The sequence below is a fragment of the Pteropus vampyrus genome, unplaced genomic scaffold, assembly GCF_000151845.1.
Source record: "Pteropus vampyrus isolate Shadow unplaced genomic scaffold, Pvam_2.0 Scaffold68, whole genome shotgun sequence".
NCBI classification, from domain to species: domain Eukaryota; kingdom Metazoa; phylum Chordata; class Mammalia; order Chiroptera; family Pteropodidae; genus Pteropus; species Pteropus vampyrus.
Window position 1 is genome coordinate 4,746,492 of NW_011888849.1, and position 17,320 is coordinate 4,763,811.

General features: G+C 36.3%; 1 protein-coding gene across 2 annotated transcripts in view; it reads left to right on the top strand.

Moving 5' to 3' along the window:
- Positions 1 to 12,306, top strand: part of RNLS (renalase, FAD dependent amine oxidase) — a 244,351-nt gene extending 232,045 nt beyond the window's left edge. For both annotated transcript variants that reach the window (XM_011361614.2, XM_023531459.1), the window contains one exon: positions 10,590 to 12,306. In XM_011361614.2, coding sequence (XP_011359916.1) covers positions 10,590 to 10,742 — 153 coding nt within the window. In that variant the 3' untranslated portion in view covers positions 10,743 to 12,306. The remainder of the gene's footprint in view (positions 1 to 10,589) is intronic.
- The last annotated feature ends 5,014 nt before the right edge of the window (positions 12,307 to 17,320 follow it).

Below are 17,320 nucleotides of genomic sequence, written 5' to 3' on the forward strand. Positions count from 1 at the left end.
TGGTTTATTCAAATCGAATAGACAAATACCAATAAAGCGAAAAGCTCCACTGAGAATTGACCAAACCACATCACTTTCTTCACACCTAGGGTATTCCAACCAATAGTAATTTTATGGCAGCTCTTTCTTTATAGTACCCGATACAGAGCTCTGTAGCCAGGAACCTACAATACAAGGAAACCTTTCCCTAAAGCACAACACAGAAATGAGTTTATGAAATCACCATTAAACATAATAGAACACTGGAGAGATGAGTAGAACAGAGGCAAGATGAGATAATGAACATAACATCTAAGAACCAATTAAAAATTATCATCTCTGCAGAAAAGCACCCGTGTGTTGATAAAGCTTTTTATGAATATTAAGTACTGTAACATAAGATAATATAGAACTGAGAGTCTCAAATACCAGTGGCCAAAAGAGATACAATATTTAGCTGTATACCTAAAAATAGATTAAATGGTATCATCAACACACCCAATTTATTATTATTATCCCAGTTCTGAGTATCACTTATCTTCAATAATATGCAATATATGGTTAAGAAATAATCCTTATCATCACTATTCTTAACAATATAAAAATATGTTACATATAGTTATGATTTCTGTGCTACAAAAATCTGAGAATAGAGAGTTGACTATTCTAAGAAAAAATTTTTAAAAGATATAGACATCATAAATTGGCTAGGTCACCCAGAAAAAATTTTTCTCTCTCTCTCTGACATCTATAGCTTTCAAGATCGTATTTGCCAACTCCCAGAGGAAAAAAATTATTTAAAAGATTATTTAGACTTTTTGTCTGTGCAGGTTTACTGCAGCTTAGTCATAAGCTATGGAAATAACATGGACTGTGTCTCTATAGTCTTCATCTTTTGAAATAAACGCGAACATCTGTGTATCTTCTTATGCTTAACACACATAGATACACATACACACTTATCTAGTTATATTTTACACACTTTTAAAGGTATTCTTTACAGTGGCATTTTATGAGATGAAGGTGGATTATCTGAGTAAGAAACCATCTTCACTTCCTACTTGAAATCCAGGCTGTTTCAAATATTTTTGGTGCCTTTGCCTGGAGTCTACAAAAAAATGGGCTACCGAATTCAGCTTTCTAGGGGCGATGACATAAGTGTCAGAGCAAAGGTTATTATCTTTTGGACGGTACAACTGCTCAAGAACTGGGTTAGAACGGTGAGGTATCGCATGTGATAAAATAGAAGAAAGCTCATAACAGGACAATTCAGAAAGATAGAGGGAAATTTAGAGACTGAGAAACCAAAGAAAATTATTTTCATAGAGCAAAAATATTCCACTACATTTAAAGCCCATTTGAACACTGAAGATTTAAAACTTTCAAAAGTCTGAATTAATTCTGTAGTTGTTGTTTTGACCAGTGTGCATACATTCTTTAAGCAAACATTTATTCAACATCAATCATGTATAAATGGAGTAATGGATGCCTGGAATACAAAAATGAATGATGTGCAGCCCTCATAGCTTTTGCAAAAAGGCTTTTAAACATCAAATATCTCTTACCAGATTATAATTTGGTTAGTTAAGTGTAGAGGAATCAGCAACATTTTATTGCATTTTCATCAAACCCCAGGGACTTTTAAAAAATGAGAGAAAGGAACAGAAACATTACATTTTTAATTTGGTCAATAGAAAATATTTTGTACTCAAAAAATCTATATTCAACTTTTATTTCTCAGATCTTCCTTTCCTATATAATGGACATTTGCTTAGGGATTGATAGTATTTTTCACTATTGACACAACACTGAAGTCCCACCTTTTTCGAAGTGTCTGGATTAATTCCTCATATATAAATATGTAAACAGACATTTCCATTTACATGACCGTAAGTTCTGGTCTCTCCTTCATTTATTTACATTTCTCCCTATTTTCGTAAACAGGCATATGATAAGTGTTCATGATTAACACCTTGGGAATATGGTAAGAATGCTATGTATACAGAGAATCAGTACAAACCACACGTACCCTTTAGGTACATGTGATTTGAAGCTAGGTATTTATTTCATATTTAATCAAGTCTTTTCTCCAAATTCCTATTTATTACCATGCTTTTATAGTTACTACTACCTGAATATTTAGCCACAGGAGAACAAAGAATTTGTTACCCCAGATTCTAATTTTTTTAACTTTATTTTTATTATGATGACATTGGTTAACGAAATCCAGTAAGTTTCAGATGTACAATTCAACAGTATTGATTTTATCTAAATTAACATTTGCATAGCAGAGAAGTTATGCATATTTCTAGGAAATATGTTTTACACAAGATTTTATTCCATTTTTAAAAATTACTCGTATACCTACCAAGTCCATACTAAGGTTGTCTAGTGTTACCTGAGATTACTGATGGTTTTTCAAAGCCAATCTTTGCTGCCCCCGCCTCCGCCCCCACCCCTTCTTTATAGAAAATGTTCCTCAGGCTGACAGACTGCTCTGAGCCACACCAAGTGCCTTGCCCCAGCACAGTGGTTCCAAGCGTTTTTATTTCATGGACCAGTAAAATCCCTCTAAATGTTTTGGGAACCGATATAATATTGCTATCCTTTTATTCTGCAGTTACAAAGCAAAAACACAGCTACAAGAATTTAATGAAAAGAATAACCAAAAAAAAAAAAAAAAGTAAAGATATAACCGCATAACACATTTATAAATAGAATACATTTAGGTCTATAAAAAAGCTCATAATTCTCCTTATTTTTTTCTCTCCTTGCCATAGATTGACTTTTGGGAACCACTTCCTTTGAGCTTTGCATAAGGGCTATAAAAGAATAAGTTAACCAAATATTCAATTTCTGTTGTTTATGTTCCATGGCATGAGTTCAGGTTTACACTGGCAGCAGAATAGAGGAAGTGAGGAAATGTATGAATCAGCTCCATACCATCGAAGCCTTCCTAGCTATTCATCCTGCCAGTGTGGTCAGTACCTCACATGCACAAAGGGCAGGAGAAATGCCAATGCAAGGAGATTATTACTCAGAAGTTGCCCCAATCGAGTTAGCGTGCAAGTAGACGACAAGATTTCCCTGGAATGCAGGGACAATTCAAGGAAAGAGTCTTTGAAATTTATTTCAAAAATTAATTTAAAAAAGATGCAGTGCGAGTGTCCAAAACACAAGTGATGGCTTAGACATCTGCATCTGCTGTCAAGACTCAGGAATACCCAAGGCTAATTAAAGTGACCCTTGGGAATGTAGTGGAACACGAGAAAGCAGTAAAATCACCTACAGTCTTTTACAACACCTGTGGGTTTTTTTATGTTAATTATCTCAAACGCAATTGAGAAATAGGAGATCAGTATTACAGAGTAATCATATTGGTTTCGTACATGCTTATATTTTCAAGTGATTGGGGTAAGTTTTCTCACAAGTAAAGATAAAGCCTTAGCAAACATAAAGCTCTTAAGAAAAAAACTGAAAATGTCCAGAGGTACCTTCCTTTACTGCAAATAGAGGCCTAAAGAACCACTGGATTTTCCACCAGTTCTTCAGCAAAGGTGCAAATCCTGATTAAAAAAACACAAAGACATTTTCCTTTTACTAAAATGATTGGTTGATGAAGAAGGCTACATCCTGGGTTATATTTTTACTTTGTATCAAATAGTCTCTTTTAGAAGCAACTGCATTTCATAGGAGGAAGCACAAGCCTCAGTGGTTAGGCTGCAAAGGATGGACCACTGTGGCTATATACAGAGGCTGGGAGAATTTTAACTGTGCTAGCCACTTTACTATGACGCTTATTGTTTTTGTTAGTGCTTGGTTCAAAGTTCCATAGGTTTTGAGCCATCTGCTTCAACTCTATTTTTCCTACAAGCCCTGATATTTTTAGTGTGCAATTTTGTAGAACTATGGTTGTGTTTTATTTTCACCAAAATGCCTATATTTTGTTTTCACATGGCAGTCAAAGCCCTGATGTGACCCACGGAAGGGCAGTGGTCTGGAGAGAGGTTATTAGAAGGTTATTAGAAGGAATTGGAATTGGGCCTCCAGCATCATCTAGAGGAAATGGCTCCTGATGTGATAGTAATTCTTGGCAGAAACATATCTCTAGTTTAGAGAAAGGCAATGCCTCAAACTATCCTAGCTTAATGGAAAAATAGAAAAAAGAAAGGTAAAGAATACTTAACTCCCTTATTTCTAATTATGTGTTTGCTCTGCAATCTTCTCATCCAGGATCGGTGTATAGGATTTCTCTCGAGTGCCAACTCTAATTGACTGGTAGTGGCTGCCTGAAGCAATGAAGTAAGAAGGATGCTGAGGCTGCTTCTGGGCTCAGTGGGAAAGAATGCCACAATTGATTAGTGATGTCTGTCAGGAGTTGCCACACATGTGTCACCCTTATAATCTATGATACAGTTGAGGAAATTTGCCTACTAAGATAAATGGTCTGGGAAGACAAGCAGTCTTGGTTCTGGAATCGGTACATTTACCTTTGTAAATGAACAAATCGATTCTCTGATAACCAGTCTATCTCTGTCATTTTCACCTGAGGCTGCTCATTTAGGTGAACTGAGGAAATGGAAGGTTTAAACCAGCAACCCTGAAGATGTTAGAAGTCCTGACATCCAGATGCTGTTACCAGAAAATGCCATCCTTAAAAGATATTACCACTCATTATCTTTTCACTTGTTATGGATTTACTATGAAGTATTTACCATACTTCTCCCCTGACCCTATTTTATACTTGCCATATTTCTCAATTGTAAGATGCTATCAAGTCACTGTACACCAGGAGACAGCTAGGATGTCATTTTCATACATGTGAACTTGTTTATTTCTAGTGATCTAACAGTGGGACCACCCGTGTGACCCCCTTGATATTTAAATTAGCAAATTATCTAAGGAGAAAAGAATGAGTCCCGATTGCTGCCTGAAAACCTGTCTTCCCCACCATAAAGTACACAAGCAGAACTTACAGAACAGATGCTACAGTGACTCAGAAGAAACCCCGAGAAAGGCCAATTCCGTGGAGCACTCTCGTAAGAAATTCTGCATCACCAGTGCTCTAGGCAGCACAGCGGACAGTCTGTTGGGAAGAGCGTGCACACTGACCACTCTGAGTTAAAGAGTACCTCAGAGAAGTCGAACTCTGAATGTGAAGAAGTTTTGGAAAGGCTTTACTGATATAATCCTCTTTTATTTCCTTTTTATGCTTGCAAAAGATCTACATGTAGATAAGTCTAAAGGAGCTTTTCTAGTAAGTATAAAATAAAGCTTTGTGTCATGTTGACACCATTTTTTTTCTTTCTCTTTGATACGAAAAATATTGGCGCCCCTTCCTGTTGGCGGTGCCTTAGACTCAATGAAGTGAGGTATAATTTACATCCATAACAAGTGAAGAGATATGGTCTCAAGAACATAATTGTTCATAGGTTGTCCAAGTTCTCTCATCAAGTGAATTGTACTTCTAGGATTAGAATTTATGAGAGCTTAATTTTTGCCTAGTCCATTTGAACATCAGTGCCATATTTCAGAAAGGTTGGTTTTAAGAAACCAAATCATGGGTTGGATGGCCAACTAGAACTGGTCAACCTAAAATACAGCTGTTCTATAGGCCAAATCAACAAGAATATTCTATATGGGTAGATGTCTGGCAGTCCAAGAACAGTGTTAGCTGCCAACATAGGTATGGAAGGAGGAAAGCATATTGTCATGTGTGTTGCTGAATTTTTTTTTTCTCATTATCAGCTATTGTTTTGCAGGAATATCCATTAGTCTGCTTGTCTGCCTTCCCCTTTCTTTTCATCTTTAATTTCATTCTCACACCAAACGGACTTTTTTGCATGAATTTTTATAATTAAGAATCATGATATAAAAAACTATTAGATTAAGCCATATAAAAATTGACAATATTTTACCATTCTTGACTTATGGTTATCAGCAAGTTTGTGTGGTTCAACTTAATACATGACATATGAGACATTCACATAAAGCATTTTATAATCAGAGACATGAGGACAGCCCTCCATTCATTATTATTGAGCGTATTCTGAGCTTATCTCTCCCAGATAAGCTTCTACCAGCTCTAAGGGAGCCTCTGACTAACACTTTTTGTGTAGATAGTCTCCTTCGAAGACCTTCATTTGATCAACTGTATGTACAGTATTTTTTTTTAACTCAATAAACATTTATTGCATGCTTCATAGGGGCTAGGCATTATTTCAGCCTTAGATACAAAGATTAGTGCATCAAAAAAAAAAAGATTAGTGTATCACAGTCCCTACTCTTAGGAGCATGCAGTCTACAAAGGCAGACAGACGTGGACATGATCACAGTGTAAAATAGCAAGTCACATAATAGATATAAATAATATGCTGAAAATGCAGAGCAAGGTGACCTCAGAACAGGTGATATTTGTGCTGGTTCTTGAAGGATGACCAATTTACTTGGCAGAAAAGAGAGAGAACAATACGATATCACCAAACAGAATAGCTTGTCCAAAGTCACAGAAGCACGACAAAGAAGGATCTATTTGAAGAACCTCAGTTTGAATGTAGAAAGAACATGTGGCAAAGGTGAGAGAACTGGCAAGAGATAAGGCTTGAACAAAGCTAAGATCTATGAAAGGACTTCCACATGTGGCCGGGGAGTCTGCATTTTATTCTGCAGGTGGAGAGAGGTCACGAAACATTCACAGGATTCACAGGGGCTTAAATAACTTAGAAATAAAACTGATTTTTCCTCTTTGAGTTTATATGTACAGTCCAGTCATCACCTAAGTTTACAGAAACACTACATTAGCGAACCCACAGCTTGTGCTTCTGCAGCGAGAGCTCTTTCTGACCAGCTCTGACACACATGTGAGCTGAAGCAACCTGGAATTCCAGGGGGTTGTTTTAGCCCTGACATCTCTCTTAAACACAGTCATTGAGCTGTGGTTCCTCACTGTGGCTAGAAGCACAGCCAGAGGCTGCGTTGCTGTGAGAGATTGTGGCTTTGACAATTACGTGCCCTTCCACTGCAGGGCTCTCTACTTCACACGGGTGAAGGAGCCAAACACACTTTGTGTTTTCATATTTTCCTCATTGGGTAATTGCAAAATGGGCAATTCCACCAAAATGCAGCAAGATTGATTTCATCCAAACTGCAGACTGGCTAATCAGCGGCCCAGTTTTCCAGTCATGTGATCTGGCATCTGGCATTTACCACCCATCAAATGAAATTACCCAGCACTGATAAATGACCAGCTCGCCCCTGAGCGGGACTATTCCCCCTGAAACTCCTCTCTCCTTATTACTTGTGTAATGTTTAATAGTGCCAGGGATATCAACTGTAATGTATCAAAACTTTACCACAAATGGAGATTTATGTATGTGTGACATGGATAGCCACATACACGTGTATATATATGAATGCCTGTAAGTGAGTTATCCCATTTATGTGAATTTTCCAGATGTGTAAAACTATCATTTTTGTTTAAAACTCACACATATAAATATATACATGTTTGTATGTATGTATGTCTATATATGTATGTATATAGATACATGATTTATTTTATTTCTGTGAATCTTTCAGATGCCTGAAGCTATGTGACTATCTAAATAGGTCCTGGGACTAATTCCAGGACTTGTTTGATGTGGAGTGAGGACCCCCAACTCACCAACAAACAATTCTCAGACCCCAGCAGTGTATCCGAGAATTTAGCACAATTCTGAAAGACCCAGAGAGAGCATCAGATTCCACAGGTAAAGGGTTCAGCCCTACAAAACTGCTCCTGCCACCACTTCAGAAGCTGGTCACAAGCCTCGGTTGTTACCTGTGCTTCTGACTAACTCTCTGTAAATCAGAGGTTCCCATGCTCCTCTCTCCTGAGGTTCAATTAATTTGCTAAAGTGCGTCCCTCACAGAACTGAGAGAAATTAGTTACTTACTAAATCGTTAGTTTATTGTAAAAGAATGTAACTCAGAAACAGCCAGATAGAAGAGATGTATCAGACAAGGTACGTGGGAAGGGCCTCAGACCGTCCATGTCCTCTCCAGGTGCACCACTCCCAATCCCTCCATGTGTTCACCATCCCCAAAGCTCTCGGAACTCCATCCTTCTGGGTTTTTATGCAGGTCCCATTATGTAGGTATGATTGACTAAACCTTCTAGCGATTGTATTCCAGCTCCTGCCCCTCTCCCCTCCCCGGAGGTGGGGGTAGGACCGAAAGTATGACCTTCTAATCACAGAGTCTGCTCCACTGGCAGTTAGCCCCTGTCTTTAAGTACTTTCCAAAAGTCACCTCATTAACATAACAAAAGACACCTTCATCACTCTGGACACTTAGAAAATTCCAAAGCTTTGGGAGCTGTGAGTCAAGAATTGTGGACAAAGACCAAATATATGTGAGAAATATATATATTCGGTCATGTAATTTTTCATAAATCACACTATCAAACATTTTCATTTTATTTTACTTAAATCGAGTTGTTATGGAAATATTTCTGGGGTCAGCCCGCTCTGTTTGAATTCCTGTTGTTTCACCTCCTAACTTCATCTCCTTGGGCAAGTAACAATCTTTCTGTGTCTCAGTTTTCTTATCTATAAAATGAGAATAGTAGTAACCACCACATAGAGTTGCCGTATGAATTAAATGGGGCGTGCATATAAAGCATTTAGTATGCAGCGAACATTCAAGTAGTGCTAACAATTAGTACTTTATGCACATTAGAACTGATTCATAAATATTGGGGCCATCATGATGAGCACTAATGATTTCAAGAACACAAATAACTGGCAATCTCGGAGCCTATTAAGAGCCACAAAGTTGTTTGCTCCTCCACGACATGTCTCCACGCTGCCAGGCTTCTTCCCAGTCCCATCTGGTTTCTGAGTGTTCACATAGCGTCCCTTGCTTTCGGACTTTATCAGTTAACACATTCTAAATTGCTAATTTATATAGGAACCTAACAGTGTTCTTTCTCCCTTAGTGTTTCACTGACAAATCAAATAATCCAACTTATTAAAATTCCGTCCAAAGCAGGAGTTTAAAAGCTCTGACTGAATGCCCAAGCCTGTCCTTTCAGTGCCTGCACTATGTGCTGTCTGTTTCAGCCACTCAAAATTCTTTTCTGCTGATTGCAAGATTATTGGCTGTGGAAAGACAAATACCAAATACAGCATGATCTTACTTATATGTGGAATCAAAAATAAACTCATAGAAGCAGAGAGTAGAATGGTGATTACTAAGAGCTGGTGGGAGTGGGGAATGGGGACATGTTTGCCAAAGGGTACAAACATGTGCAAGGTGAATCAGTCTTGGAGAGCCCCAGTGTGCAGCTAGTTACAATACTTTCTAGTATACTTGAAATCTGCTAAGAGATAGATCACAAAGCGTGTCACAAAGGAAAAAAGTAACAGTGAGCTGCTAGATATGTTCATTAACTTGACTATGGTGATTATTTCACAATGTATATGTAAATCAAAACATCAAGTTGTGTTCCTTAAATATATACATTTTTTATTTGTCAAATATACCTCAACAAAACGGGGGGAAAATGAAGTTACAATTCAACACAATAAATTAAAACTATGCTGTAACTTAAAAAGCAAGATCATCTGCAATGTCGGTGATAGACGATGTTATCAAGTGACTTCCAGTAAAGTAAGAGGAGACTCTTAACATTTTACATTTGCATCCTGGTGACGCAGGTCGTTAAATGTCCCTAGCTTTAGAGATTCAACAAAGAAATTATTGTACCACTTCTTTTTTAAAGCAAAATATGACATATAAGTAAAAAATACCTAGCCAAAGATTTTCTGTTTTAAAAAATTATAAAAGCATATACTAACAGCCTATCTAGAACCAAAAATCTCAGCTCCATAATCCAAACAGCATTTATTACATTTCTGGGTTGTTTTTGTTTTGTTTTGTTTTGTTTTGTTTTTGGTGTGATTTTTAAACAAACAAATCTTATTAATTCTTTATGAAAACACTGCAGGAGAGACCAGAACTGCCAATTTCAGTCTATGTGAATGGCACTCCGCAAAGTTGTGTAGGGAAACAATACCTAGTGAGAATGACTTTATAATAAATTTGTGTGATTTGGGGTTTTTTTGGTGCATCAGTAGCCAAACCATTTCAGTGTCCAAGATTACTGCATTCACCTCCTACTCGTTCTCCTGGCTGTGAATGCTTGTTAGCAATATACATTCTTATTTTGAGAATACATATTTTTTCCAGAAAATAATCTCTCACGTAGCAGGCACTCAATATAATCGATGAGTGATTTCATGAATATCATTTCCTTCTTATACAAAAAAATCACTGTACTTTCAACTAATTCAATATATTATGACCTACTAATTTTGAACTTCAACCCATTTCTGATTATCTTTTCAAATAATTGGATATGTAAACATGTAAGAATGTCAGTGTCAACACTTGGTTGAAGGGGAAGCTTAGGGGCTCCTGGTTTTGTTTTCCATTGCTCCTTGTGAGACATCTCGATTTCTACAGGTTGAGAAGCCTCTCCCAGATGGGAGTCGACATGACAACACAACAGAGAACATAATGTCAGTTGCAGTCTCCCTGCCCTCATTATTTTTGTTTTACTCTTTCAGGTTACAAATGCTGCTGCCAACTATCCCGGCCAAATGACTCTTCATCTCAAACCGCTCCTTGTGTGTGGAGGGGATGGATTTACTCAGTCCAACTTTGATGGCTGCATTGCTTCTGCCCTATGTGTTCTGGAAGCTTTAAAGAATCATATTTAGTACCTGTATTCTTATTCTCTTCATGAACTTTGAGTTTTTCTTTTCACAATCTTCTGTTATTGATTATCTTGTTTTCTATTTTGTTGAGAGAAATTACCGGAAAATTGTTCTTCACTTGTCATTTTTTAATATGGAATTTAAAATCGATTTTATAATTTTGATAGTTACAACCCATACTAGAATAAAAATTTCTTGGACTTTATACCTTTTGCCACTTCTCTGAGTTTCCATGACTACCGCATGTTGGAGGAAAAGTAGTGCTTAAGAATAACGAATGACCTTCCCCCCAAATTAGTCAAATCAAAGTAACAATTTATGTTCCCAAATCTTTATTATTTTTGTGAAAATTTCACTTCCACATAAAGAATAATCATTATCAAAGTCTTGTTTTAATCTTCAAGTATGCTCTTGATTCAATATTTTTGCAAACTACTGAACTACAGGATTCCTTTGAACTATGAATAACAGAGTGAAATTTTTGTTTTTCATTTCTCTCCCAAGTTATTAAATGATCCTGAATTGCAGGTCATATATGTCCAGATCTCTAAGATCGAAGCCTGGAAGACAACTTAACTGCTCTTTAAATTTTCAGATAATAACCAGATTCAACTTGACTTTCCAAGTCGCACAGTATTTTTTAACCTTAAAAAAAATTCAGTCTTACAATGACATAAAAATTAAATAGAAACTGAAAGTATATCGATCTTTACCTTTTGTTATCTTCTATGGCTACTGCTGTTGTCTTTATGTACATTCCAGTATGTGCTGTGACATTTAGACTGTGTCAAGTTTAATGACTTTAATACAACAAAAAAAAATTTACTGAGCCAGAAAATAGATGCACTTAAAATAATTCAATATTTGCCAACTTAGTGGTTCTGTGACCCACATGCTTCAGTGACAACCCCATGATTTGCTGGCTGGAGAGAAATTGATCCTCAGCCTTCCAAACAAGCTACCTATTGCTAATTTGAAAAGCAAAATGGTGAGTTTTATTTTATCATTTTGAAAGGAAAGAAATTTTTGCAACTTCTCAAACTAAAGACTTCTTAACTTAGTAGTACCTACAATTTCACACTTGTATGCCCACTAATCATACACATACACCTGGGCAGAACCTGCTTATGTATCTATAACTGGATCTTGTGATTTTATGGAATGTTATCATATGTGTTTTTGAACAATCAATTGATGAAAAATGGAAATGCCTACATGTGGCTAATATTACTTGTTTTTTAAAACAGAGAAAGGAAAAGGGAAATTAATGATGTCTCTGGTTTGATGAGATGAAAATATTGAGATTTCTTTCATCATTTTGGCCCATATTTGATGAACATTTGTCTTTATTTTGGTTTTACCCTTAAAATATGGTAGAAAAGTCTTTCAAATGTGTTAACTATTTTGTTTTTAATATAATTCTGGAGCTATTTGACTGAAAGCATCTTGAAGCTTTAAGAACAATGTATATTCATCTGATGAATGTATATTCTCCAAAAAAGAGAGAAAAGAATACAATTTTTTAAAGTGGGATGGGTTACTTAAAGACAGAACTTTTAAACCATTACTGATGACTTTCAATATCTATTTATTTTAAGTGTGTTTCCCTAATAATTCTGCATCTGTTTTGAGAAGACTATGGCAATATAGGAAAAAAACTCAACCCTACTTATAATGTAGATCGTTGTTACTTTAATCATTTTGAAAATTCATTTTACATTTAGATCTATCTCTGATATAACAGACCAATTCCCTGATGCTCAAATAAGGAAGTAAAACGTATCAAATGCTTGTGTTCATTTTCACTTACCCCTTTCCTTGTAGAAATGAAATAGATATGGGATTATCTTGTGTTGGAAGCCATCCCAGAGGGCTGTGAAACTCAGATGGCCAGGATACCCTAAAAGACCCGGGGCTAAGGTATCACGCTCCCCTGGGAAATAGGGGTCAGTACCTTTGGAACAGCTGCCAAGGTGTATGCATGTCAGCCCCACAGCTCCACACCGCACCACAGTATTTTCAAACGAGCGTTTATTAATCAAGCTAGCCAAGGGAAACTGCTGTGTTTTGAAAGGAGCATATTCAAGTGAGAAACGGCTTGAGCAGTGGGGTGATTTAATACTTGTTAGCTGATAAATATAGCCTTTGCACGAATAAAACTTTATGATGCAGTGTTGAAAAGCTTAATTACTAAACTGTCTATGCACATCTTGCTCAGGCAGCGAGGGTGACAAATGATACCAGTAGAATAGTATTTTTCACCTTTGGCATTTCTGAAGGGGGAAAGTATACCTAAAAACATCGAGAAAGCAGTAATAATCTCAGATCAGATATTACTGAGGGGGAAAAAAAACAGACTTCATTGAGTCACTGAGCCTTCTGCGCAAAATGCCATCGTCCCCACCCCCGCCTACCCACTACGTTGTTAAGTAAAAAAGAACAAGGTCAGTTTTACATTTATCTGGTATTTTATACTTATCCAAGTATATACACACATATATATATATGTATATATATATACATATATATATATGTATGTACCCACTTTCCATCCTCCTAACACCCCTGTGAAGTAGACAGAGCAAGGAATTCCTATTCACATTTGACAAATGAGGAAAACAAGGCACAGAGATTGGCCAACCACGGTCATATAATGAGATGCCAGGACAAGAACCCAGGCCTCCCACGACCCATTTCTATTTACATGGCACCACGCAGCCACCAGATGAACATGATAATTAAAGCTGAACTGAAATATTAGTTGGGGGTACAGTCAGCACCATGTGGTCCTCTTATCAATGTTCATTTCAGAGAGCTAACACTAACCCTGATGTGATAAGAGTCTAATATGAAATAAAGTCTCCATAAGTATTGGTTAAGTGATTTATATTTGTGTTATTTTCATTTGCTGGTTTATTTCTTTGGGCAGGAGAGGGGGGTACTTGCTGTGAGAAATAGCTGCATCATAATAACACTGAATTTCAACCCAGCAGTAGCTGGTTATCTACAGACTACATTCACCGTTTTCACTTGTATTCCTCTTTGTCTCTTCATTCCTTTTGTTTCACTCTCCTCTCCTCTATCATTTCTTTCTCTCCTTCAGTCTTTTCTCCTGCTGCTTCTCCTATCCCCAATTCTCCATTCTCAGCAACCTGGAATATAAACACAATCGCATTATGATTCATAGTATGTGTCCTTTTTTGTTGTAATGTATCTTTTTTTTCCCTAAAATTTAAAGCAGTTAATCCTGCTTTTTATTCAAGTGGATTGGATAATCATTATTTTGATTTCAAAAGTAATGCAGGAATTTAAAACTGGCTGTAATTTTCAGGGATCTCAGTGCTAATAACCTAAAAAAATACATGCAAAGCATGGAACCAGGCTCTGTGGTGGACACAATGGAATATAACCAATGATCTCCACCTAAAGATTCTAGTTAGGGGAAAACAAGTCACATGGAGTGGGAGGCAGGGTTAAGGTACATGTTAGTGTAATCGTAGGCAGTAAGTAAGATGCTGTAACTCATGAAACCGGGGAATCCTGAGAAAAAGGACCATGTTTTCTTAGGAGACAGAGGGTCCCTGAACAGATGCAGAGATGCACCAGGCAAACACATTTCTCAACACAGTACCTAGGCAGATGTGGCTGACTCCAAGAATCCAAACTGCCTATCAGTGTGGTCAGGACAAGTGAGTCCTTTCTTTGGAGAAGACTCAGTGGGACACAGAAAGTGGTCTCCGGGAAAAGGAAAAAGCCTCAGCAAACCTCAGACTAGCTGGGCAGGACTAAGCTGCTGTATTCCAGAATGAAATGTATTTGTGTCTCAGCCAGTGTCATCTGGCCAGGTAAGCCAAAGAAGGATTAAATGGCAATGTGTCTGTGTTTCCTTCTCAACAGACAGTAATTATAGTCCACTTGAGAGTTCATAGCAGAATCTATCAAATGAACCTGCTAAAGAGAAAGACTCTCTAGGAGAGTGTTAATTTAAAAGACATGTAGAATCACAGAATCCTGGAAAATTGTGAAGTTTAGAGGGCTTGGAAACCATTTAGCCATCTTGGATTTTGAACCTACTTGAGAAGCCAGGGAAAACTATGGATCTTCCAACAACAATAATAAATAAACTATGTACATACGCACATAGAATTTGCATACCATTTAAGAGCCTGTTTTGGTAAATAAAGTTTTATTGGAATATAGCCTTGTCTTTTCATTTGTATACTTGTGGCTGTTTTTTGCACAATAGTAGAGCTGAGTGTTTTGTATCACCACATGGCCTGCAAAGCCTAAGATAGTTAACTCTTTGGTGCTTTAAGAAAATTTTGGTGACTCCTGTTTTAGAGGGTTACAAACCTGCCAAAATCTATTTTTAGACACTAAGGTGTCTACAGATCACAGATTAACAACCTCTAAATCTTGACCCTATGACTTATGTAAATACAGCTTATCTTAGATCCACATATATGGTCCGATTTTCCTTGATCCTATGCCCCATTGTAAATCCTTTAAGGCAAGAGTATAGCTTTGCAGTTAAGAGCACATTCTCTGGAGTTAGATCTGTTTTAATCCAGACTTTGCTCCTCATTGTGTGACGTTGAGGCAGTTAAACAACCTTACAGCCTCCTTCATCTTCTGAAAAATGAGTTAATAGCAGCTACTCATAAGATTGTTATAAAGCTGAAACATACACAAAATCTTAGCAGGGTGCTAGACACATAGTAAGTGCTTAATAGATTTTAGCAATGATGGTGATAGTGAAGAGAAGGAAGAATGAGGAGGAGCAACAGTACAAGCAGATCCTTCTGGTGCCTCTGAGGCCCCTCTGAAGGCCAGTTTCCTGTGCATTTACTTAGAACACTTAGGAAAGTTGATGGTAAAGAGAGTTTGCGGACTGACAGTAAACTGTGAAATTCAGAAGCTTAAAAGTTCTAGGTTTCTTCCAAACCTTCATGAAACAGAATAGTAGTGTCTGCCTGAGACCAGCTGTGGTCCACTTTCTCTTTCCCTGTTACAGTTTGTAAGTAGACACTTGTTGCTTGGAAAAAATGGGATTTGCTCTAACGTGGTCTGTGAAAAGAAATCAAGATAGGTCATTAGCAGGAGTAGAAATGCTATAAAATAGAAGCTTTCTCTGCAATGAATGGTGTCTTTTCTTTAGTCCCGAATGCAAAAAATATTGCATGCTTCGACTGGATTCTGCTAAAGATTATTTACAGGCATACCTCAAAGATATTGTGGGTTCAGTTCCAGACCACCGCAATAAAGGGAATACCGCAATTCAGCAATTTGTAATCTTCTTTGCCAGTGGAGAGTCTTGCCTTCAATTTGCAAAATACACATCTGTGAAGCAAACAGAGTGAAGTATAATAAAATGAGGTGTACCTTACTTAATCTCTGAAACGGTGTGAAAACTAGGAGTGAATTATTTCACATTCTTAACATGCTTGGCCAAGCATGCAGATTCATTTAAGATTATGAACACTGGGAAAGAAAGGCAAAATGGTTACTAATTGCTGTCAATATGATTATATTCCTAGAAAACACGGATGAACTTACTTTTAGAATAAATGAGAAGTGACTAGAAATGTTGAATTATAAATATTTAAAAATCAATAATTTTTCTATATGCCATAATAATCAATGCAAATATGTCTTCTTTAGACATCTTTTATTAACAAAAAACATAGAATGCAAAGGACTATCTCTAAGAAGATATCAGAATTTATACAAAAACACATTTTCAAAATTTTACTAAATGATTTTGTAAGAGATTTGAATAGTAGAAAGATATATTCATGTTCTTAAAAGGGAATAATTATGAATATTATGAATTTTCCATTTTCCTCTAATTAATTTATAGTTTAAATATAATCACAATGGGATTTTTTTTTTAACATGAAAAGACAATTCTAAAGTTCATCTGGAAAAATTTAATAGGTGCAAATAATAAATTTAGGAGTGAAAAAGTCATAAGCCTGGAACTATTAAGACATTATAAAATAAGATAAAGCAGTTTACTATTGGTTCTAGAATTGACACAAATCAATGGAAATAATGGCTATAAAAGCACTTGCTGTGATCAAGGAAGCATCACAAAACTATGCATTACAATAATTTCCAGATGGATTAAACGGGTGAATATAAGCAAATATATACTTCCCTAAAAAATAGGTGAAAATATAGAGAAATATTTAAAGGTCTCAGAAAATAAAATTAAAAGTTTACAGGTAAATTATGAAAAAAATAATTTATATGAAAAGATAATATCCTTAATATAGAGAAAACTTAGCAAAGGTTAAAATTTGTTATTTTATTTTTTATCATTTATACATTTTTATTGTGGTGACATTCTTACATATTTATACTTTGTAATTATTCATAAAAATCAGGCAATTTTCTCTGGGTTTTTAAATTTACAATATATTTTATATAGTCATTTGAAATGCTTCTCTTTGTGTGTTATATTTTTAATATCTTACCATGTTGATATATATATAGATTTAATTCACCTGCTTTCACTACTATACACTCTTCCATTTTGTGAGTATATCACAGTTTGTCCATTTCTCCATCTGTGTACA